This window comes from Convolutriloba macropyga, chromosome 6 (assembly GCF_964194025.1).
Source record: "Convolutriloba macropyga chromosome 6, txConMacr16.3, whole genome shotgun sequence".
NCBI classification, from domain to species: domain Eukaryota; kingdom Metazoa; phylum Xenacoelomorpha; order Acoela; family Convolutidae; genus Convolutriloba; species Convolutriloba macropyga.
Window position 1 is genome coordinate 30,635,597 of NC_134473.1, and position 23,830 is coordinate 30,659,426.

General features: G+C 35.7%; 1 protein-coding gene across 1 annotated transcript in view; it reads right to left on the minus strand.

The window, feature by feature from the left end:
- LOC142341618 (protocadherin-16-like) overlaps positions 1–23,830 on the minus strand; it is a 233,810-nt gene that overhangs the window by 107,406 nt on the left and 102,574 nt on the right. The window contains exons 26-31 of the mRNA XM_075392706.1: positions 18,151–18,331; positions 17,590–17,822; positions 16,777–16,937; positions 16,175–16,362; positions 11,723–11,864; positions 6,786–6,956 (exon numbers count right to left, since the gene is read on the minus strand). Coding sequence (XP_075248821.1) covers positions 6,786–6,956; positions 11,723–11,864; positions 16,175–16,362; positions 16,777–16,937; positions 17,590–17,822; positions 18,151–18,331 — 1,076 coding nt within the window. The remainder of the gene's footprint in view (positions 1–6,785; positions 6,957–11,722; positions 11,865–16,174; positions 16,363–16,776; positions 16,938–17,589; positions 17,823–18,150; positions 18,332–23,830) is intronic.

Sequence of the window (23,830 nt, forward strand, 5' to 3'; positions counted from 1 at the left end):
TTAACAGTTTGAGCGTTTTGTTTCCGATAATCAATAACCAAGCGATATGACCCATCACATTTCGTGACTAACACAAATGGAGCTGTCCAATCGGAATGAGAAGGAAAAATAAGGTCTTTTCGTTGGAGTTTGTTTATTTTATTTTTGAGATCTTTTCTTTTAGAAAGAGTTTTTGCTCGGTATGGTACTCGACTAGGTTGAGCATTTTCTTTCAACTGAAAATGCAGCTTATGCCAATTACATGAACCTAAATCCTATTTGTCGTTAGCAAACACGTCTTCAAATTGTTGGAGTGGACAAAAAGCTTCCTTCTCTTGTTTTTCATTGAGAGTGCTAAAGTGTGACTTAAAGACCTGCATAAAAGTTTCGCATTCAGTATTGAAACCAATAGTCTCCTTGTAGGGCATGATTTGTGCAATAGATTGCGGAGGGTATAAAGCCATTGAAATGCAGGTAGGGTTATGTACTCTGAGCCAAAACTCATTCTGAAAAACTGATAGAGATTAGGCAACTAAAAGATTTAAACTGGCGAAACCTACGTGGGGTTCTACCAAACCAGCAGTTACGCCATACAAAGCATGCGAACTGTTTGGAGTGAACTTATGCGCATGATGTGACTTGAGATTACATTTTACAAGTGCTTCAATTCGAGGTGGAATAAGAAAACGCTAAATTACTGAACAAAGCGACGTGTCAGTTGTCGGAGAACTATACTCAAACCACTGAGAGAAGGGACTGATGCATTCCAGCACTGCGTCTACTACATCTAATAAGCCCCGATAGAAGTCTACTGCACAATTCTATTTGCTTAAGAGATCAAAACTGACTACACAGGGAACACTAAGTTGGGCGAGAATGTGAAATTTGAGATAAAAATTAGGTCCACTTTCAAGCCAACGGCATAACAGCCAGCACATTCCTTTGAATTGGAGCGTAGAGAAGTTTATGGCGGACAATTTGATATAAGATGCTTCCAAGGTAAGTGAATGGCTAGAGTTCTTGAACATGTCAAAAACATCGGCACGAATTACACTTATTGCGGCACCTGAATCAAACAGGGCAGGCATTAAGTGATCGGCGACTATTTTTTTTTTGGAAAAGAGCGACTGTATGCCATAAAACACACTTCTTTTCGGCCATGCATTCTTTAACAAAAGAGAACAAATTCTTTCAGAGAAAACTATCGCGATAGAAGAAGCTGTCGTTTATAATATAATATTGATTTCGGACAATTACGTCGTTGAGGTTGAGAAGAACCGCAGTTCCAAAAATTTTTGCAATTACTTTCGATATGACCTTGTCTATTAAAACCATAGCAGATAGTTGTTGGTCCGCTGAACCTGACTTTATTTTCGTTACTAACTGAGCGACTCGTGTGAAACGATTTATCATGAAACTTCAAACGATTTATCATGAAACGTTTTTCGAGGCGAGAAAGATTGTCGGCGCTCTCCGTGATGTGATGGGCTACGTGAAAAAGTAGGTGATTTGCGCTGGTTAAACGGAGGCGATCTGTGAGAAGAGTTGACTCTGCGACCCGATGAGGACGTGATTGATAACTAATCTGTCCGCCCATGAGTTTGTCAACATTACGCAAAATCGCTTCAGTGGAACTCAAGGAAGTAGCCGATGTCTGAGCTTGCATTTGCTTCAAGACGAAAAATTGCGTCGAAGTAGAGTGCTGACTCTAAGGCCGTGTTAACATCAGTCGGCTTCTTTTCCAATTCGAATCGTACATGAACATTGTGAAGGCCATCAATAAAAGATTCAAGCATAATATGATTTCTGATTGCCTGTGTGTCTTGTGGATGAGCCTTACTAGATAGAAGTTTGAGCTGAGTTGAAAAATTTACTGACTTTTTCAGATTCGCTTTAAATAGGTTTTGCAAGTGATAATCGAAAAAACTCAAGCGATCACTGGTATTGGAGCAAGAACTGTTTTTTTAGCTCTGAACAATCATTTTTTATGGCGTCATCTAAAGACTGATAAAATTCAATAACACTGCCTCGTAATCGTAAGGGAAAAATAGTATGGCGGTTATCAATATAAGCCTGTTGACCAGCGCTGTCTTGTTGCGGATTAACTTCAATTTGCATGCTTTTTATAGCCAATTCTGTAGCAAAGGCAAAAGTTAAAATTGTATTATACAGGCCTGAATATCACTTCTTCCATTGAAAGGCTCTGGTAGAAGTTTAGCAACCAGAGCTGCGTCAGCCATTTATTACTATTCACATTAAAACATTATAAAAAAAATGCTGCACAAAGTTTCCACCTGGGTATTTACCGGCAAGTCAGATATCAATTGTTAAAAATATGGCGCCGGAAAAATCTGGCTGCTGACCGATTAAAAAAATGAACGCTGAGACTCTTTAAACATAGGATTTCAGGACTCTCGTCTAAAGTTATATGTCCTTAATGTTGCCGTAGAAGCCGCCAATTACTCCCTCGCTAAGCCCCTCAATCTTATTACGTGGGCGTGGGACCTACAGACACCGGGAAAGTAGAAGCTGCGGACACAAGGAGCGTCTATTTTCCGATAAATCAGACAAAGCCTAAAAAGCCTCTGAAATTAGCGCATATTCTTCAAAGCGTTCCAAATTTAAAAGCGATTATTGTCTAACTAAGAAAAGGAACAACTGCTATCTGTCAAGCAAATGCCAAAAACCAACGAAAACTTTAGTCATTTTTTTCTAAAAAAAAACAATTAACTTTAAAGCTCCCGAATAGTGCAGGAACTTACATTTTGTGAAAAAAAAATCCGGGACCTGTCAACAAGAGAACAACACGGTATGTTACTGTAAAATTTGACTTAGAAGATTCGAATGCGGGATGCGTGGTTTTTTAGGTTGTTTTAGTTAAAATAATTAAGTTTTATATTTAAATGATCTTACCTTATTACTTAACTTAAGGTTTCTTGCTTGAATTCAAAGTTGTTATTTAATAAGAATAAATTACGTTTGATAAGCCTATCACAAATAGTTGTTGAGAAAGAGCTCAACTAACTGGATTTGAAAGCCGACAAGTTTTATGTGCTTAAGGCCAAAGTAAGAGGACCAGCGAAACAAAATCACATTTAGCTCTTGAAACACTCTCTTTAAACATATTATGCACAAGTTGCGCGAAAAAGAAATAAAATTTAGGCGGATAGGCGTCTAAAGATTAACGGTTTAACAAATGGAGCCTTAATAATGCCTAAGGAAGAAAACGATAGGGCTGTTACAAGTGAAAAAGTGGCACCAGTTTGGGTGCACTTATCACTTGACTTTTGGTATTAAATGGAGTTCTGCTGCGTGAAATTGTATATGAGAGAAAACTTTAGATCACCCAAAACACAGAAAATCAAGGGCACAAAAGTCACTCAAAAGGTCAAAAAAGGTCAGGCAAAAATTGTGCAATAAACACAATAGCCAGTAGAAAACCGGAAACGACTCGAAGAGTCGTGCATTAAGAATCGAACTTTTTTCTTTCGTACGCCCTCCCAATAAGATCTGCACCCCCAGTAACTGAACACGTATCATTCTTTACATAGTAAATCATTATGTAAGAATTAGAAACGTGCGACTGGGGTGCAAATAAAATGTACCCACTAAGCTGGCGGCAGGTACGGAAACAATCCAAAAATTCAAAAGGCGAAATGTAGGTAGGGAGGTGGGGGGAGGTGTGCGGGGGAGGGGCAGGCGTGGGGGCTATTGGGAGAAGAGGGGGTAGATTATACAGGTTGGAGGAAATAATATGGGATCAAAAATTCTTCACCTTGACATTTTCACCTTGAATATTACCATCAGCTTTTAATTACTATACATTACAAACCAAGCTACTTTTACAGTCCATTGATCGAAAACAGAATCAGCGTTCTAAAACAGAAGTCAAAGTTGAAAAAATCAAATTTCAAGTCATGACCTCAGCTAAGAAAACAAACGTAGATTACCGGGAGCAATTCGAAGAGTCGTGCAATATAATTAAATCTAACTTTACCTAAAATATGATAGAATATAAAGGGAACCTTCCCATTATAGCCCTCCCATAAAACTATAGCCCCACATTTAGGCATTATTAATTACTATGATTGAGGGGCTATACGTTATCTGAGCACTAAGCTTGGGGGACTAAAATGGGAAGACCCATAAAAAAATCAGAGAATAGAAAAAAAGAAGAAATTAATAGCCTAATGAAACCGTAGACATTTTGTCAAAAATGAGAAAAAAAATGGGAAGGATTGTAGTTTGTTTTGTTGGAGGGGGGGGGGGGGGTGGTAGTTGGGGGCGGTAGGTAGGTGGGGGAGAGTAGGCATTTTGAGGGTGTGAGTTAGGTAGTTGTGGGGGGTTCGGTAGGTTTGTGTGTGTGTGTGTGTGTATGTGTGCGTGTGTGTGGGGTGGAGGGTGTAGGTAGGTAGGGGTATGTAGTTAGGAGGGGGTTAGGTAGGTGGGGTGTCTGTAGTTTAGATAAGTAGGGTTGACTTATATAGGATGAAAAAATCTCATGACCTCTTCAACTTGGATATTATCAGCAGTTCCTAATTACTTTACATTACAAACCAAGTTAACGTCCAGTTTTCGAAAACAGAAGTTAACAATCAAAAACGGAGGTAATTGTTAGAAACAAAAGAAGTCAAAGTTTAAGTCATGAACAAGCTTGCGTCTGTTAAAAAACCTGTAGAATCTCGATAGTCCTCTTCGAGTCCTAGAAACCTGTAGACTCCAATACTACTCATCGAGTGGTAATAAGACACACACGTTGCCAATAGTTGCTTCTCTTCGAGAAAAATTAACAAACATTTCGAAAATCTAGTAGAGAGGTTGAAAGTTAAATAACGTGCTCGACCGAAATTGGATTTTAAGAGACTTACGATCTGCCGAAAAAACCCATCGCTCAAACTACATACTCGAAGAAGATGTCAAACATTAAAAAAGCTAGCATTGAGGAGAGCCAGAAAAATAGCCTTCCTTGAACCCTGACTTACTATGAGATTGAAATAAGTACAAAAATTGAGAGCCTATTAAGTGGCCAGAAGTGTTTTAAATTGGTCAGCAGCATTAAATTATACATTTTTCTGACTTGAACCTAAAGTTCACACTTATAGAATAAGCCTAATACTAAAAATAATTAATATTTACTCTGACAAAATTTGTTAAGATAATGGACCAAGTTTAATGACTGAAATCTTTCGGTTGAGACCCTTTCTTTTTGATTTCACTTTTTGACCTGAAACGCATCGCGTGATTTTTTTTGAATTAGATCAGATTTTTGTTCAGTTCTAATAGTGAGGGAGTTAAGTCCAAAATCAAACACGATAATCAGTATTGCGCAAAACGTAAGATAAAACCAAAGATGAAGTGAATTGAACATCAAAAATGTCAAAAACGTCTTACATTAGTTATGTAACTTCAAAACATTGACCTACTACTATGCAATTTGATCTTTCAAATTTCCAATGAAAATGTCAAAATAGAACAAAAAAAGCAAAATCAAAATAAATGCAAACAACGGTTTTAAGCTATCTAAAATTGTTTGTCCTCTAAATTGACCAGTCCGATAAAAAACGGAGACAATGACACAAAGTGCAATTGGTCTACTGGAACCGTACGCAACAAATCAACTAAAGAAGAGATAACAACATTTTTGTGTAATGTTTATATTTATGCCTGAAAAAAAACATCTAATTCACTTTTAACAAAACAAATTTACACAACAACGGAATGATTTGACTACAAACATAGCAGATTACCAAATTAGCAGCGAAACAGACTCACGTTTTGTATACTATAGATCGCAACAGATACAGAATTGATTTGAGGCAGTTACCAACATTTTAATGACTGAAACGTTTTCAAAAAAAGTTCCTTTCAAACAAAACTCAATTTCGTTTAATTTATTTTGTTATTTTAATTTGATTATTTTAAATTTTTATTTTAAGGCCATGCTTTTTTGTCAACATTCATCATTGCATAGGGTCCTTTATTCACGTTGATAGGGGTTAGAGTGATCTCAATTGATCTTAATAAAATTAGAATTCATTTAGAGAGTGAGGTAAGTCAGTTAGGATAAAACTTCGCACACTGTTCAGCTTAAAACTCACCTCCAATTCGTTTAGGGAATGACGTCATGCACATAAAAACTGCAAAAAGTAAATAGTGGCATGAAAAAACCATTAAAATAGCTCCTTTAAAGTTTGCACCGTAAAAATTTTAAAACAAAAACAGCGTCAGATGACGAAACAGAAACCAAGATCACCGCAATATCGCTATGCCCAGCTTACAGGTTCGCGGCTAGAATCAAACCGACTGTATATAAGGTGGTGAGAAGTGGTCTCGGCAACCTCAGAAGCCAATAATTTGCTTTGCTCACAAGAGGAGTCTATAGAACAGTGAAAGCTATATTAGCAACTATAACCTAAGTCTTTCATCTTGAAAATGTTTAAGATTAGTCATGAAACAAAGTCTACAAGAAAATTCGCCGCGACAAAAATAAAAGATACGAGAAATTTATGTCCGTATCAAAAATGATGATAGTTTAAGTTGATGACTTTTTGATATCACAACATAACAAATTTACAATAGCACTGTTATCGTCCCTTGAGCACAAACAACGCAAGAAAGAAAATAATTTTCGTATGAACTAAACTAAGAAATCCTTCCACGTTTCCCAGCCTGAAAAAGCGAAAGTCGATTTCCTGGGCCAAAAATATCACACGTGGTGCAACAATTTTTTTTGAGCACATGGAATTAGTGATCTATTTTCTGCCTGCATACCAAACTGGGCTTGACGTGATGGTAGGTTTCCTGACCTGTAATATCTCGTAGTAGCATATAGCATGATCGGGTACTGCGTGGTCTGAGTCCACACAGGTTGTGACAGAATTGTCAAAGAGGAGAGTTCCAACTGCTACACTCTCAGAAACTGTCACTGTATTATCCGCGTAGTCGAAGGGTATTCTGGCGTCGTTCACTGGAACCACCTATATAGAACCCAAGCTAAATCAGGGCATTATGTTATAATACAAATCTGTATTAACTTCTCTATATCATATACCTTCAAAAGCACATTCCCAAAGACCGTTGGGTTAATATGTGGAGAAAAATGTTTATAAAAACGCTATGGATTTAGGAAATAAATCCGCAAGGAAAAAAACCCAGCCTAATTTTAGATAGGAAATAAAGCCCCACGGAAACAAATCCCAACGGAAATAAAGCCCCACGGAAATCAACCCCCATTTTATGTTTGAATTTTGGTCATCATAGTTTGTTAAGTTGTGATAGTTTCAAACAAATCCCACGGGCTGCTAAGGCATGGCCAAACGCGCTCTGTAATAGTCAAGAGGGAGTTTATTTCCCTGGGGGTCGTTTCCTATCTAAAATTAAAAGTGATTCTTTCCAAAGGTTTTTTTCCCGAAACCGAAATGCTAGAGCTGTAACAAAGCTTGAGAATATTATTGTAAATAGGTTGAGTAAGCATAGCTACTAACAGAGTTGTTCAAGAACAGCTGTTGTAATTACTATAACATTAGTTAGTAACATTTCAAAAGCTGATCTTATTCAATAATTCAAAGTGTCATGAGAACTGAAATGCTAACTATTGACAAATGAAAGCTTACAGAAGCAAGTACTGAAAAAATTGGATTGAGTAAGACCTACACTGAGTTTGATGTTTACAAAATACTGTCGTACCAATCACCAGTCGAATAATATTGTGATCGATAAGACATTAACTTCCAAGGTAAAACCGAAGTGTTATGGGAAATTCGAGAGGTCATTAACAACCGTTCGGTTACTTTTTTTTCCCGAAACTCTTGCTACAACAAGGAAAACGCATTTTCCAAAAAAGTTAGTCGAACTGTTCCTTTGAAATTATTGAGGGTCGTCCAGCTAATCGTTTCTCGTCACAGTTGCCATCTCTAGAATAGCTCATTTTCATTATACGTTGCAATATTAGACCACCTATATACAAGCTTTATCAGTACTCTAACAAAACAGTACGTAGATCTAATGGCACTCTAATGAAGTTGCCGTCCTCTGCGAGTACTCTAAGAAGAGTACAAAAAGAGGAAATTTTTGCATCACAACTTGGTTACAATAGTTAACATTATAAATTTGGTTTATGTCAACTAGACCTTTTTTGTGACAATATCGTTAATTTGCGTTGTTTAATATGGCTTTTGATTTTCAATTTCTCTTCCCGTAAAATCAATAGAAGATTTGATCTGCATAATCGGTGACGGCTATGAGGTTTCGTAAACTTTGCAAACATAAAAATTAGCATATCAACGATGATAAAATATCCAATTTCGACAAACAAATCAAAGCTGGTTTTATTGTGATCGCCAGTCAATTTGATCAGCAGGAAAATTGTAATTTCACGCATTACATTTTCATGCAGTACAGAGCTATTGAACAAAAACGAAGATGCTCTAGACCTGATGGTTTTCAAATGAAGTGTCCAAATTCTATCTAAGAAGTACAAGTCATTCAGGGAAATTGAAACTCGTATGATATGGTAAAAAAAAGCCGAATCCGCAAAATGTTCTACCAATGAAACAGTTCGTCTCGTCACATCCTTTTTAATTGAATTCAAGTTGATAACCCCTTGATTCTTCTTTAATAGCCTGTTTTAACTACCGAGTTGAACTTCTTCGTTGAAATTATTTTTGGTTAGGAAAAAAAGTTTTCCTCAGCTGTTTTCCTCGAAAGTTACCAAAAAAATGTTTTTTGAGAAGAGGTCACTCTTTTGCATACTTAGATAATCAATTAAAGGTTAAGCAATTAGAGAACTCCTTTTAGTATAACAATTACAGAACTACTTTTGATGATTTAATGATTAGTGTCGATTTTTTTTTCGTTACACTCTCGTGTGTAATTGTCTTTTTAATACAATTCAGAGAGTTTGAATTGTATTGGGGCGCTGTCTTTTTTTAAAGATCTGTTCAAAATTTTCATGATTTTTGAAGTCAAATTGGAGTAGTGATTTTGATCACGCCGAAACAGGAAGTGGACTGAGAAAGCGAGTGGTTTTGCGGTGTGAAATTTTTTCGCTCTAATTTTCAAGTAGAGTGAGAAAACGGTGTTTGAACAAAAATTCGGTTTCTCGCTAGTGGTTTTTTGTTCACATGCGGCAATTTCACTCTGATTTTTACTGTTTTTTTCGATTTTTGGATTGGATTTTTTCTAAATGTTTTTCCCAATCCATTCATAGTTCAATCTAGGCCTAGTTTTTTGTTTGAACCAAATTTCCTTTTCTCGCTAGTGGTTTTTTTTGTTCACATGCGACATTTTGACATTGATTTCCTGTTTTTTTTTAAATTTTTTTAATGTGATTTTTTTTAGAAATGGTTTTCCCAATGCACTGCTAGTCCGTTCTAGGTTTAGTTTTTTGCTTAGTCAGTGAAAATTCTTTAAGTTGTACGTCAGGACTTGTCCTGCTATGTTTTTTTTGTTTTTATCATTGTTGAGCTGATGCAAAAGTTCATGGTCATATTGGTTACTTATCGAATGCAATAGAAGTTCAAAAGTACGCAGCAGTTTAATGTTAATGACCTCTGTGTTTTTGAGGAATTCGGTAAAAATAACACCATGTTCCTCAAGTGTAGCACTTGCCCTTAAGAACATCTGTCAAACCTTAGAGAGAGAGAGAGAGAGAAAGAAAGAAAAAATAGAAATATTGTTGGAAAGTAACAGGTTCACTTCTTGTTTTTTTTTGCTTGTTCGACCAAAACCAAATTATAGCGCAGAGTTCGTTCAAGTTATTAGCCGTAAAAAAAGTGCCGCGAAAAACTAGAGTGCTTCCAAACAACGATCAATCACAAAAAGTGCTTTTCTGTGCTAAAAAATTCAGTGTCTAGGGCTTAGCCTAAAATGATGAGTGAAATGAGATATCATTTATAAACCCGAATTATAATAGCGCAAGCAGTGCAAAGCATTATTCAGTTTGAATGCTATAAGTAGTTTGATTCTGATGAGCTCCGTTGGTCGGCTGAAATGAAGATTTTTAACTCGAAATTTGACTCAGTTCAACATTTCAAAAATACAGAAGCTTTTTATTAAAAATTAGGCAAGTAGTAAATCTAATTAATGAAAATTTTTGCGAAATTAATTCCACTGAAAGGAAACTTGATACACCTTGCTAACACATGGGTTAAAACTTGACAGTGGTTAATGTCATGGTGGTTAATCTTTCTTGAAAAATTTGACAAGATCTTGTCTCTTGACAGCAATGCAAGTTCGTACATATCTTGATATTATCTAGCCATGCAACATGGCAAGATTTTGGCAAAATTTACCATGTTTTTATATGTTTTTTATCAAGGCTATCAAATTTTGTTTCACTGGGATGTTTTTGCAGCTTGCAGAAAGCAGTTCTTGGTTGCGCAATGATAAAAATCAAAAGCAATGTATTGCAACGAGCGACCAGAAGTCAAAAGATGATTCATTGTCTAAAGCGAGTGGATGCGGGAACAGAGTGATGATGATTATGATAACTACATCTACAGGTGCTAAGGTGAAAATAAATGTGGAGCACCTACCGAGTTCACCTGAAAAGGTAAAGCAAAATTAGTGCCCTAGTCCAAAACCGATAGCTACCTTGCAATATATATTACATATAATCCTCTGTCTTTCTTGCAAGATTCTTGCAAGGTTACCGTCTGTCTTTCACGACTCTTGGAATATAGACTAATCTCTTTTTATTTAAATTTTTTTTAAATTTTTTAAATTTAAATAGGATTTTTTCGGTTTATGCCCCCACACCATTATGTTATGCGACCCCCCCCCCCCCCGTAGTTACAAAACGCCTGCCACTACATAGTAAATCCTTATGCAAAAATATGACAGTGTGCGTCTGCGGATTCAAATAATATGCACCCACTAAGCTGGGGGGGGGGGGGGGGCAACAAACGGAAAAGATCTATTAAAGAAAGGGGGTAACCTTGATAGCAGTACCTTTATTTAGAGTTGACGGCAGTACCCTGCTAATTCTCTAGCTAAATATCAATTCCAAGCAAAGCGCTTTTCTAAGCTACGAAGGGGAACATAAAGGCAAGTGCTAGGAATATTGACCGAGAGCGGGTGTGAACCTACAAAGAAAAATGAGAAACTTTGCCAACCAATTAATTCTGATTGGTCGACAAATCTATTTGGTTAAAATACTCGTCTTTATTTGTAGTCGGCTAAACCCAGCCCGGCCAATTTGACAATCGCCATAATGTCGAGACTAAAGCTAACTCGGGTAACATGCTCAAGCATTGTAACTGCATATTAACTGCAAAGTTATTATAACGATTGCAAATAGCATTGTATGGTCGAAAATTGAATAATTTTGAAATCTGCTTGAAGAAATCGCACACACTCACTATTGGAGATATATTCAATTAAATATATCAATCAGTGTGCCATAATCTTTGCACTAGAAAGAACCACTCCTTATTGGTGCTTAATTGTGATTTGCTATAATTCGCATGATTGAGAATGACAGTGAACGCAAACAAACTCAGTTATAACGAATTACATCAATTGGTCCATTTTGCATAACTAACCAAAAAACGTAGAACAAAACAACAAAACTTTAAAGAAAGTATCGTTCAAATCAAGCAACCTTAAACCTGAATGAATAAAAAATTGGTGTTTTTTTTAATGATAACTGTTTACAGAACAAACCAGATAACCTTAACTTGGATCTGAAAAAAATCATGATGTGAAAAAACCAGAATATGAAAATCTCCCGTGAACAACTTACGATGATCCAGAGATTAACTTTGGGGCAGTCAATGCCTGATGTGCAACTCCCGTCCGACACCTCGAAAGAGAGATATACGTTCCCAAAAGATTCAAAGTCAATGTACGCTGTCGAGTTGATGAACTGCAGGTCTTGGCCGTTACTAAAAACATCAATCTGTTCAGTTTCAATCATTTTGAAATATTATTTCCCAACTATCCGAAAAGAAGTCAAAAGAAATCCTTACAAAGGCTTTTTACAGATTGCAAGGAAAACTTTTGTCGTGGAAAAAATATTACTCTAACCTCTCCTCGAAGGAGCTTAGGAGTTCTATGCCAGCCAGACGATTTTTGTTTAGTCAATATTTGCCGATACTGACTCAATTGCTGAAGAGATTTTGCAAAGTTATTGCACAAAATGTAAAACTTGGAAGTTGGTAAAGTGATTATACTATATGTAACATTAACTACAAAGAAAAATTCGCTTGTTGATATTTAAACATAGCTGGCAGATTGCCAGAAAATAGCCGCAATAGATTCGTAGATCGGCAGTCTAAAAAAAAACAGTAAAAAAGACAGACCAAAAAAATTGTCTTTTGAATGAAGGCTTATCTGTTATATTTTGACTAAAAATCTGTATAAGTTATTGCTGCCTCTATTAGCTGATCTCAAATAACCTTCATTTAGAGTGACACACACCCATTTGACCTTATCTCTTTGAATTAAAGTAAATAAAAGTCAATTTCAAAGTGAGGAAGTCAATTTTGAGAGTGAGGTAAGTCAAGTGTGACCAAAAAATTAATCACGCGAATGAACAAAAAACTCGCTCCACTAAGAGCGAAAAATGACGTCACGCATGCGATTCAGTTGAAATTGCATGAACGAAAAGTGGCTGTGACGTCATATGGTCGTAACAAAAATCATGACGACGAAATAAAAAAAACCAAGAGAAGGCCAATAATAGCCCCAGCTATCGCTGTGCGGCTATTAATAACCATATAAAATTCACAATTTTTTGCTTTTTGGGGGATCTTTCTACTATTAGAACACTCATGATCCATGTTTAGATCACTGCTAGAAATGCTTTAGCTTTTCCCCCACACAAAGCCAACAGACTTTTTTTACAAAGGCTAACATACTAACTTAACCTATTATTGTTGAAACAATCTATTTATACTTGATAAACAGAAAAATATCGGAAATGGACAATTTTAATAAACATAATTAAAAGAAAATTAAGTAGAAACTCGTGTTTTAAGTATCAATTTCTTAAGTTAGAGTATGAGAACCAAATTAGATTTACAAATACACTCAAAATCAAAGTTCAATTTCCAAAACAATGAATGCGAACTTTATGAAGAATTTCAAAGGCGATTTATAAGTGACCGATAAAAACAATTTAAATTTTTGATCATCAAAATATTGTCACTCTATCAAACAGTTTTAAAAAAATTGCTTCTAAAAAAAACTGCAAAGCAAATTTTGTTTTTACAAGAATTTAAAAAAGTGAGCAGAAATTTTTTAAAAATGCAACAATTCTGCATTATTAAAAATTACTTGCAAATTAAACAAATATATTTTTCGAAAAATTATAACCTTGATCCACGAGAAACATTACAAAAGAACTTTCGACATTTTCCTAAAAAAGTGGCAATTGTTTATGTTGTCAATTGTCAAATTTTATATAGGGTAAAATATTGTACAAAATTCCCTTTGCTAGATATAAAGCTATCTGAAGCTTGGTTGTCAGCCCGAAAAACAGTGAGAAAATTAAAATAAAAAAAATAAAATTAAATATTCTTGACCCCTATGACTACATTCAATGAAAAAGCATCATTTTAAATTTTTTGCTATAAACATTATTGAGTGACTTTTACTCAAAACGGAATAATAGGCGTAAGACCTAAAGTATATTTAGTTGTAGAAGATGAGAAGCCAAAAAAACAATTATTAACAGAAAGATTCCACAAAAACAGTTAAAAAGCGCACAATACAGTACTTAGCTAAAAATAAATGATGATTTCTTACCAAGAAATAGCTTAAACAAGTCATCAGCTAAATTTTGTCTCTGCTCTAGCTAAAAATAAATGATGATTTCTTACCAAGAAATAGCTTAAACAAGTCATCAGCTAAATTTTGTCTCTGCTCAAAAATCTTCTTTGTATCTCCGTATTTAACTAGATAAAAAGTTTACATAAATAAGTGGCAGTTTAAAAACCTTTTATGTAAAATAATAAACACAGTGGACAGATTGCGGGAAAATATTTACTGGTTTGTCTTCTTTTGATTTTGCATTTTGACAGTGGCCATATTTGAGTAACGGCGCTGAAGCAATTCTGAAATCCTTTCAGCTTCAACAATAGGTAAATCACACATCAAGAGTAATAAGTGACTTTAGTAAAACTAAAAAAGGTAAAACACTTTTGAAAAAGTTTAAGGAGCAAATAATAGTTTTTAAGAGGCAGTAAACAATTTTGAAAAAACGTCCTTTTGATTTAAATCAATGTTAAGTTTCCAAGTTAAAAAATACATTTCAAAAAACTTGCTTCCCCAGCTGGCCAATTACTTCAAGTCAAATCTATACCGTCCAGCAGAGAGAAAATTTTGAAATTAGAAACAATTTATCTAGCACTATAATTTTATTCTTTATTTTGACATTTGATGTAAAAAGTGTTTGCAGTTAAACCAATTTTAGCCAGTTGATATTTTTGCACAGAGATTGAAAATAGCACACTAAAATTGCCCTGCAAAGTAAAGTCCATTCATTTGCAAACATGTTACTTTTCTCGAAAAAAAAACATTAATCATTGGAGCTTTCACGTTCCATATAGTCGCTACGAGTTAAGACACACGCTTCAAAAAATAGAAATATATAAAAAAGAATGAAATTTTATGATATTCTAAAAAATCGTTCGGTGAGAAAAATCAGAAGCAGCTCCAGGCCAACATAAACCAATAAAAGAAACCGCTGCTTATCATCCGAAAGGGTGTCTAATGTTTCCCATTGCACAACTAAGGATAGTTTGAAGCAATATGGAACAACAGTTCCGGATAAATTTTACTTGTCAACGTTCATTTCCTCATATTTACGAAAGTTGGGAACTCTTTAATCCGCTTCAACAAAATATCGTGTATCAACAAAATTTCGAAAAACTTCATGTAAGCTAACGAGCTCTACACCTGGTAGTTCAAATTGAATCAAGAAAATATCGTTAGTTTCAACGACAAACTTCTGAAGCCCTTATCTTTGGCTAAAAATAAATTCTCAAAAATTTTAATAATTTTTGTTACTAACAGTTGCGTCGAGTTTCGAAAACCTACATCGTAGCTACGATTCACAAGCGTCCATTCAGCAGTAAAGATACAATTTTCACATGCCTCTTCAATCTTAGAAAAAGCGCATCTCGATCCAATTTTCAACTAAACTAGATAATTTTTCTTCTTTAACGTTCTCTAAAACCTTTTTCAGTCGGATATGACAAATGGCATTTGCTTTAAATAAAAGTTAATAGATGTCAGCTCCAAAGGAATAAAAATTTTTATGCCAAAAGCCTTAAAAACAATCGTCAAAGCGAGGCCCAATTCATTCAAGTTAAGCTTTCTTAAACTTGATATGCCGCAATTTTTCACATATTGTTCAATTAGATTGTGGCTGAACTTTGGGGTACGTAATTTGGAATCAATTAAAGAAAATTTGCTCTTTAGGGATTCAAATTAGATGCGTTCACATTTTATGAGCCAACAAATGATCAATCTTGATTAGTTGTTGTGTTTTTCGCTGTTTTTTTTGACAATTCAAATAAACTCCAGCCATATTTTCAATTATAGTTGGATGTGGTCATCATTATTCGGCTCAATTTCGACAATGAACGCTGATCGTCTCCATTAAGGGCAGAATTTTTTCTGTATCCCTCCATATCTATCTCTCGAGTAAATCATCACTGGAAACTCCTGCGTGACGCAAAACCCTTGAATTGGGCAAGTAATATTTTTCATAATTGAAATCAGTTTAACTGTTTGTTGATTGTTGTGAGATAAAACTCCCCAATTAAAGCAGTATTTTAGTCAATAAGTTTTTGATCTATGCAAAAATGATAATCTCATTCTATTCTCTGAGTTTCGAAGATGCTCTGAGTTTTTGTTGGCTAGTTGCGTTCACATTTTTTAGTGCTAAATAAATGGGAGTAGGAAAGTACGTTTTCAAGCACGAAAAAAAATATTTACAAAATTCGGTCATATTAAACTTTGTTATTGGGTTTATCCAACAAACCTGCGTCTTTGGAAAGAAAAAATGAGTTTTTCATATTTCATGCTTACATCTCAAAACAGGGAGCAGCAAATTTTCTTTTATTCATTTTTCGCTAAATATTTTTGTTTTACTCGAAGACTTTAACCAGAGGGTTACAAACGTGATATTTTTTGTTCGTTAAATATATTTCGCGTAACTAAACAATCAACTTTATTCCTCGTGCACCTTATGGTGAAAATGCCGCGATCTGATGACGTGAAAGTGAATGTTAGATGATCTCCGTCCAGATCTGTGCAGCTAAAAAGGGAGGCCAGATTGTCAATGAACTCCACTGCCACCTGTCTGGCCTCAGAGTAGATCTTAGTCATAGACGAGTGACCACACGTGGGGGCGTAGAATGATCCACTTCCAATCTAAACACATGAACCTAGTGAATAGGAACTTGAAATCTCTTGATAAGATTTTTTAAGAAACTTGGCTGGCTCGAAAACGTCAATATATTCACAATTTTTTGGATCTTATCATGTTTGTCAAAAAAGCGGATGTTTTAATCAAGTTTTCATCAAGACATGTCAAGAGATATCAAAAAATCTTAGCTTAGCAAAATCTTGCCAAAAATCGAAGTTTTGTCAAGAAAATCAAGACCTTGTGAACAATTTGAAGCACTAGTTACTGAACAAGAAAAAATGGAGAAGTAGGGAGGAACAAAAATGGCAAATTAACTCTTGATCTAGTTGGCATTGGACAGCATTTTATTCTGTTTTTCAGAAAAACTATAAATCCAATTCAACCTCAGATCATGAATCATTTAACACTGGTTTTAATACCGTAATGGCCAGAGTGGCTGCATCATCTTCTGTGTCTTCAAAGTTGAGCCAGGAGTCGGATGCTATGATCCGAAGTATGACTGTGGTACTTTCCTCACTAATCTCCACCCTTCGAGTCAGTCTCACAGTCCCGTCAGGGTCCATTGCGAACAGGTCGGTTGCTAAAACAAAGCAAGAAAATATAACTGTTCAAATCAGTATTGGTCGATTGAAACATCCACGTGCACTTTTAAAATGTCAGGTCTCTGCAATGCCAGATTTTACTTTACACGGAACCAGATTCCAAACTTGCCAGTTCGTGTTACAAGCAAGATTAGGTGACTCTTGCTAAAGTCATTTCAAATTTTTGGCTTCAACCTCAAAAACCACTGCGGAGTTTTCGATTAATGACAGATTTTTTCGTTACTTCATCGGAGTCACGCAGCCTATTCTTCGCTTGTTATGAAAAAACCACAACAATGTCATTCTCAAAATTTCACCCCAATCAAAGTCAGTTATATGACAGGTGTTTGACCATTTGAAACCCACTATGACTTTATGTATTACAAGAGTAAATCCAGAAGGAAAGAAAAAAGCCAGATGACTTGAAGTGGCGAACTCAGTATCAGCTATTTGTCTCAAAATGATTGAACAAACAATGTTGAAACCATTCACCCAAGCCAATCCTAGATTTTTTGTTGAAACTGTTCAAATTAATGGGGGGGGGCTATATTGGGACAGCCCCGAATAGATCTCAGGTTACTAAGGGTTAACATAGGACAATTACAAGGGTGGCAAAAGTGGGCTCTTAGTGAAGACTGGGGTATGACTAACATCCATCTAATCGTAGCAGCGTCTTGTCAGTGACTCCTCCCCCGTCATCTGCATCTGTGACTTGCAGAGTGGGGGTCAACGTGACAGCGGTGCCTGGAGCTGTAGTGATTGGAACTGATGCAGTGTATGCTGTTGTCCCCAACACGGGTGGGTTGTCATTGACATTGGCTATGTTGATTTTGAGGGTGTAGGAACTGTCGCACAAGTTGGTTGTGTCATCAACATCGCATACTCTGAAATACAGATTTTCCTCCTGATATTCTTCATTACTATATATGGCTTTGATCAAATCTGGTCATTCATAAACAGAACACACAAAAAATAAAAAAAACTCAAAAGTGCCCTAAATGGCGAAAAAAATTGATCATGACAGCTCTAGTGAGGAAGGAACATTTATTTCACTTAGATGGATCTCTTGGCTTTGCTTGAAAAATAGAGTTAAACAAAGAAACATTTCAGGATTCCATCTTTTTGGAGTAAAAGTGGGTTTTATAGGTTTTGTACTAAAGAGTAGATACAGCTAATTTTTGGAATACTTTACATTGGTTGCATTTTACTAACTTGCAAGTAATGGGTCCGTATTGTGTTGTGGCCTCATGGTCAAAAGCTGCTTTGGTGTACACGTAGCCATCTTCTGTTACCCCGAACTCAGACGAAGCAGTGGTGAAAGAGAACTGCAAGTTAGGCTGGCTTCTATCAGCTGCGTCTGGATCACTGGCTCGCAGTGCAAAGATTGTAGAGCCTATAAGAAATGAAAATCACAAGAAAGGCCATACTTGCACCACAAACGCATTAGAAGTTTAGAATAAGAGCGTTCACGTGAGCAGGTGCGTGACAAAGAATATTTTTGCATCTTTTTTGACATTGCAACGAGTCTTAGGGATATTGCTGGAAGTTATCTTTGTTGAAGGTATTTTCAACTAACTATGGGTTAAACAGATCAAAAATCTGAGATCCGAATTAAACTAATTTTCTCTCTGTACCGCCACACGCGACATACCATCGACATAAACTCCTCCAAATCAATTATTTGCGATTTATTGAACGTGAGGCAAGCAAATGAATGCAAGGCCATACATTTAATTTGTGATACGGAGATTGGATCGCAGATCGAATGGCAGATCACTCCTTTCGGAGGAAGAGAAATGAATTTTCAACCATCTGATGGCGATTGCCCCCACTTCAAAGCGGAACTCTACACCAGAACTCTTGCCGCTTGCCTTGTTCCAGATCAAGAAATACTGGCGGATTTCCGCAAAATAAGGAACAGTGCCCAGGAAACCCATTTTGAACCTCAAAATTAGAGAGAGAGAGAGAGAGAGAGAGCGCCCAAAATTTGCCTCCCAGGGTTTTTCCAACAAAACTTCAAAAAAATATCTACCTGAGCTAAGAATTTAACCTTTCCTTCTCTTTCCTTTTTAATAAACTGTTTTTTTAAAAATAAACCATTTCTAAACTTTACACATTTTCTTTTCTTGGTTGGTCTCAAAAGCTTACAAAATTCATAATAGATATTTTAGCTATCTAAGGGATAGGAAGCTCACAGTAGCTAAAAATGACGTGAACCAGAAGGTTAGCTGGTAAACCTGTACAGTCAAGTACAAATACGAGAGATGAAAAAAATTCTCTCAGTACAATCAGACCGACTCATATGAGATACAGCTCTCTCCAGCTGGGATGACGACTCTTACTAATAAAAGACAATGTGAGACAACAGGCACCTGCAGTATTTCACTAGCTAAGTAAACCTGCAACTGGCAACCGATTTTGGCAACTCAGGAATTGACAAATGAAACCGTATCAAAACTGGCTTCATGGCCGTTTGAATAACATATCTTAGAAAAATTATAAATTTTAATGCATCCAATCTTCCTATTCTCAATGTCGAGATGACTTTAACTGGAAACAATTCTGAGCAACTGTGTTCAATTATGCAGCATGAAATGAACTGGGCTGGATAATTTTTACAAATTCTGTTTTAAGGAAGCGGGTCGTCCGGACAAGATAATAAATAAAAATTTTTTGAAACTATAAACAAACACGAACAAACGAACGAAAATTTCAGACAAAATCTTCTATATAGAAGTTTTCAGATAAAAATTAACGCATAGCTGTTGACTCTAATAGTTAACAGTTAACTTATTAAAAAGTTGTAAGCTAATTTAAACTTCTCTAAAAAAACATTTACTAATATCCAGGCAAATTTTTTCGGATACAGTTCTCTCTTCTGCGCCTATAGATTAAAAAACCGTTCTCAAAATCTTACTTTTTACACTTCCTGGGAAAAAAATTGAAGCGAAAAACATTGTTTTAAATAATCAAATTTCTCTAATAAATGATGTGAAAATTATTAAACCAGCATTTGAACAAAGAAATTAGAATAATTCTGAGATGGTTCGTATCTGCTGATTAGTAAGTCAACAAAGAACAGTTTGAGTGTGAAGATAACCAATTTAACTCTATCTATTTCAATGAATTAATTCTTTCGTCATCTATTTTCAGAACTCGAGATATTGCAAAATGAGGAAAAAATAACTATGCAAAATACTGTACAGCATGCTTTAAAACAAATCAAAAGTTGCTTTCCAGATCTTATAAATTAAAATATACGAGAAGCGGATTAAATAGAAATGTCGAAAATAATCAACATAAGAAGATCGGACACGATTTTTGCGGAAAAAAAACAAAATACCAAAACTGAAACTAAAAGAAACGATGAACTCACAATTAATATATCGTTTGATAGAAAACTTACTTGTCAGAAGATGAAAAAACGAATAAAAAATTTAGCAGCTTTGTGGAAAAATAAAAAAAGAAACAAAACTAAGACTAACGGCAGGCAAGTTGCTCTCATATGACTTGCGAGGTTTTGGCTTGAATTGGTGTCAAGGGGTTCGTCGAACCGCATACTTAGCGACTAGTAAGGTTCTTAAAGAATTGCAGGGCAAATTAATGCCATCAAGCTCTACCAGCTTATCCAGATCCCCACGATGAAATATTATATATTCTGTAAGGCAGACAAAAAATTGGCAGTATATAAAGATCAAGAAGACCGATATAGTTGCTGCAAACTTGGTTTGAGGGCAAAAAAGCGCAAAATCTGGGTAGAATCTACAGAATCTACAAAGTTGATGTCGATTTTTTTTAAGATTTAATTTTGGGCTCAGTAAATTTGCCTGCCCAGTAGATTTGTTGACACGTGAAATTTACGATGAGTCAAACTTTTTACATTAAGTAACTTTTGTTCGTAATTGATAAAAACTTGATAAACCAACTTTTATTTTGAAATAAATTGCAAACACTGTCTGAAAATTAAAAAAAATGAATTGAGTTTGATTAAATTTCAGCTAGAAAAAAAAGACTTTGTTAAATCCATATTTCTCATAAAAAATAATTTCACAAACCACATTATGGCATATGTTAGATCAAAACATTGAAACAGCTAGTCAATTTTGCCGTAATCTCTCATAAAGACTACAAAATTGTAAAAATAAACAAAACAACTTCACTTCTTGATGTTTGTGGTATCAACAACTATAGTGAATAGTTGTAGAAAGATTTCAATTCTAAAATTCCAGAAAAGTTGAAGTTTACCAATCAAGTAACTAGAATTGAAAAATTGAAAAAAATATTAAGCAGTTTTTGTCGCGAAAACCAAATAAGAACCGAATCTTTTAGAAATTTTTTTTGTTGTCAATTCCAGGCAGACTTTAAATGAATGCCATTCATGTTATTGTTTGATTCAGTTCTATTTGGTCCTTGAATTGCTGGAATAAAACTCAAAGCGGCTAAGAAATGAAACGCAAACTGAAAAAATTTTAAAGTTATTTACAGTGAACGACTTTTCCGATAATGTTTTTGTGAAAGATTGATTTGTCATTGACAAAACTATGCCGCTAAATAGAGCTGGAGACAACAATTCAATCAACCAACTCGATTTTTGGTTATTAATTGTAAGTAATCATAGCATACATGTCGATATCTACACACAAACAAACTCAAAATTTTTACGCTTTGCGACTTAATTAAATGCATACTTGCAAATTGTATATTGCGCAGGTGGAAGTCACAAATCAAAATGTCCTTTGATCAAATGAACTTTGAGCGCAGACTTGTGGAACCATTTATACTCCGGGAAGAAAGTTAGAGCGCACGAAGGTCCGTACAATGGTGTGGACATTGTTCCAAAGTAGTATAACGTGAGCAAAGCTGGGGGGGGGGGGGTAAAAGGAAGTACCTATGTATTAACATTAGGTATAGCCTCCTACCCTCCAATTTCCAAAGATGTACCTCCTCACAGCATGATACCCAAGCTGTTCACACGAAGGGAATTAGCAAGATAATCCTTCAATAATAATTTAGGATGACTCATTTACAGTTACGTACGCCTTTTCAAAAATGTACCTCACAGCATGACACCCAAGCTGTTCACACGAAGGGGATTAGCAAGACAGTGCCTTAACATCGAATCAGTAAGGTCATTGACCCCCTACCATATTGCACTTTAATAATGTAAATTTTCAAAAGTGTACCTCACAGCATGACACCCAAGCTGTTCACACGAAGGGGATTAGCAAGATAATCCTTCAATAATAATTTAGGATGACTCATTTACAGTTACGTACGACTTTTCAAAAATGTACCTCACAGCATGACACCCAAGCTGTTCACACGAAGGGGATTAGCAAGACAGTGCCTTAACATCGAATCAGTAAGGTCATTGACCCCCTACCATATTGCACTTTAATAATGTAAATTTTCAAAAGTGTACCTCACAGCATGACACCCAAGCTGTTCACACGAAGGGTATTAGCAAGATAATCCTTCAATAATAATTTAGGATGACACATTTACAGTTACGTACGACTTTTCAAAAATGTACCTCACAGCATGACACCCAAGCTGTTCACACGAAGGGGATTAGCAAGATAATCCTTCAATAATAATTTAGGATGACTCATTTACAGTTACGTACGACTTTTCAAAAATGTACCTCACAGCATGACACCCAAGCTGTTCACACGAAGGGGATTAGCAAGACAGTGCCTTAACATCGAATCAGTAAGGTCATTGACCCCCTACCATATTGCACTTTAATAATGCAAATTTTCAAAAGTGTACCTCACAGCATGACACCCAAGCTGTTCACACGAAGGGTATTAGCAAGATAATCCTTCAATAATAATTTAGGATGACACATTTACAGTTACGTACGACTTTTCAAAAGTGTACCTTACAGCATGACACCCAAGCTGTTCACACGAAGGGTATTAGCAAGATAATCCTTCAATAATAATTTAGGATGACACATTTACAGTTACGTACGACTTTTCAAAAATGTACCTCACAGCATGACACCCAAGCTGTTCACAGGAAGGGGATTAGCAAGATAATCCTTCAATAATAATTTAGGATGACACATTTACAGTTACGTACGACTTTTCAAAAGTGTACCTCACAGCATGACACCCAAGCTGTTCACACGAAGGGGATTAGCAAGACAGTGCCTTAACATCGAATCAGTAAGGTCATTGACCCCCTACCATATTGCACTTTAATAATGTAAATTTTCAAAAGGGTACCTCACAGCATGACACCCAAGCTGTTCACACGAAGGGTATTAGCAAGATAATCCTTCAATAATAATTTAGGATGACACATTTACAGTTACGTACGACTTTTCAAAAATGTACCTCACAGCATGACACCCAAGCTGTTCACACTAAAGGGATTAGCAAGACAGTGCCTTAACAACAAATCAGTAAGGCCATTGACCCCCTACCATTTTACACTTAAATAATGTAAATTTCCAAAAACGTACCTCCTCACAGCATGATAGCCAAGCTGTTCTCACGAAAAGGATTAGCAAGATAATCCCTCAATAAGAAATCAGTAAGGTCATTTACCTTTTCTCATACTACACTTTACTAATGTAAAATTCCAAAGATGTTCCTCTCAGCATGATACCCAAGCTGTTCTCACGAGAGGGATCAGCAAGATAATCTCTTAGTAAGGACATTTACCCTTTCACATATTACACTTTGAAAAAGACAATTGCCAATAATGTACCTCACAGCACGATACCCAAGCTGTTCTCACGAAAAAGAATAGCAAGATAATCTCTTAACAATTCAGTAAGGTCATTTACCCCTTATAATATTACACTTTACTAATGTCAATTACCAAAGATGTGCCTCACAGCATGATACCCAAGCTGTTCTCACGAAAGGGATTAGCAACA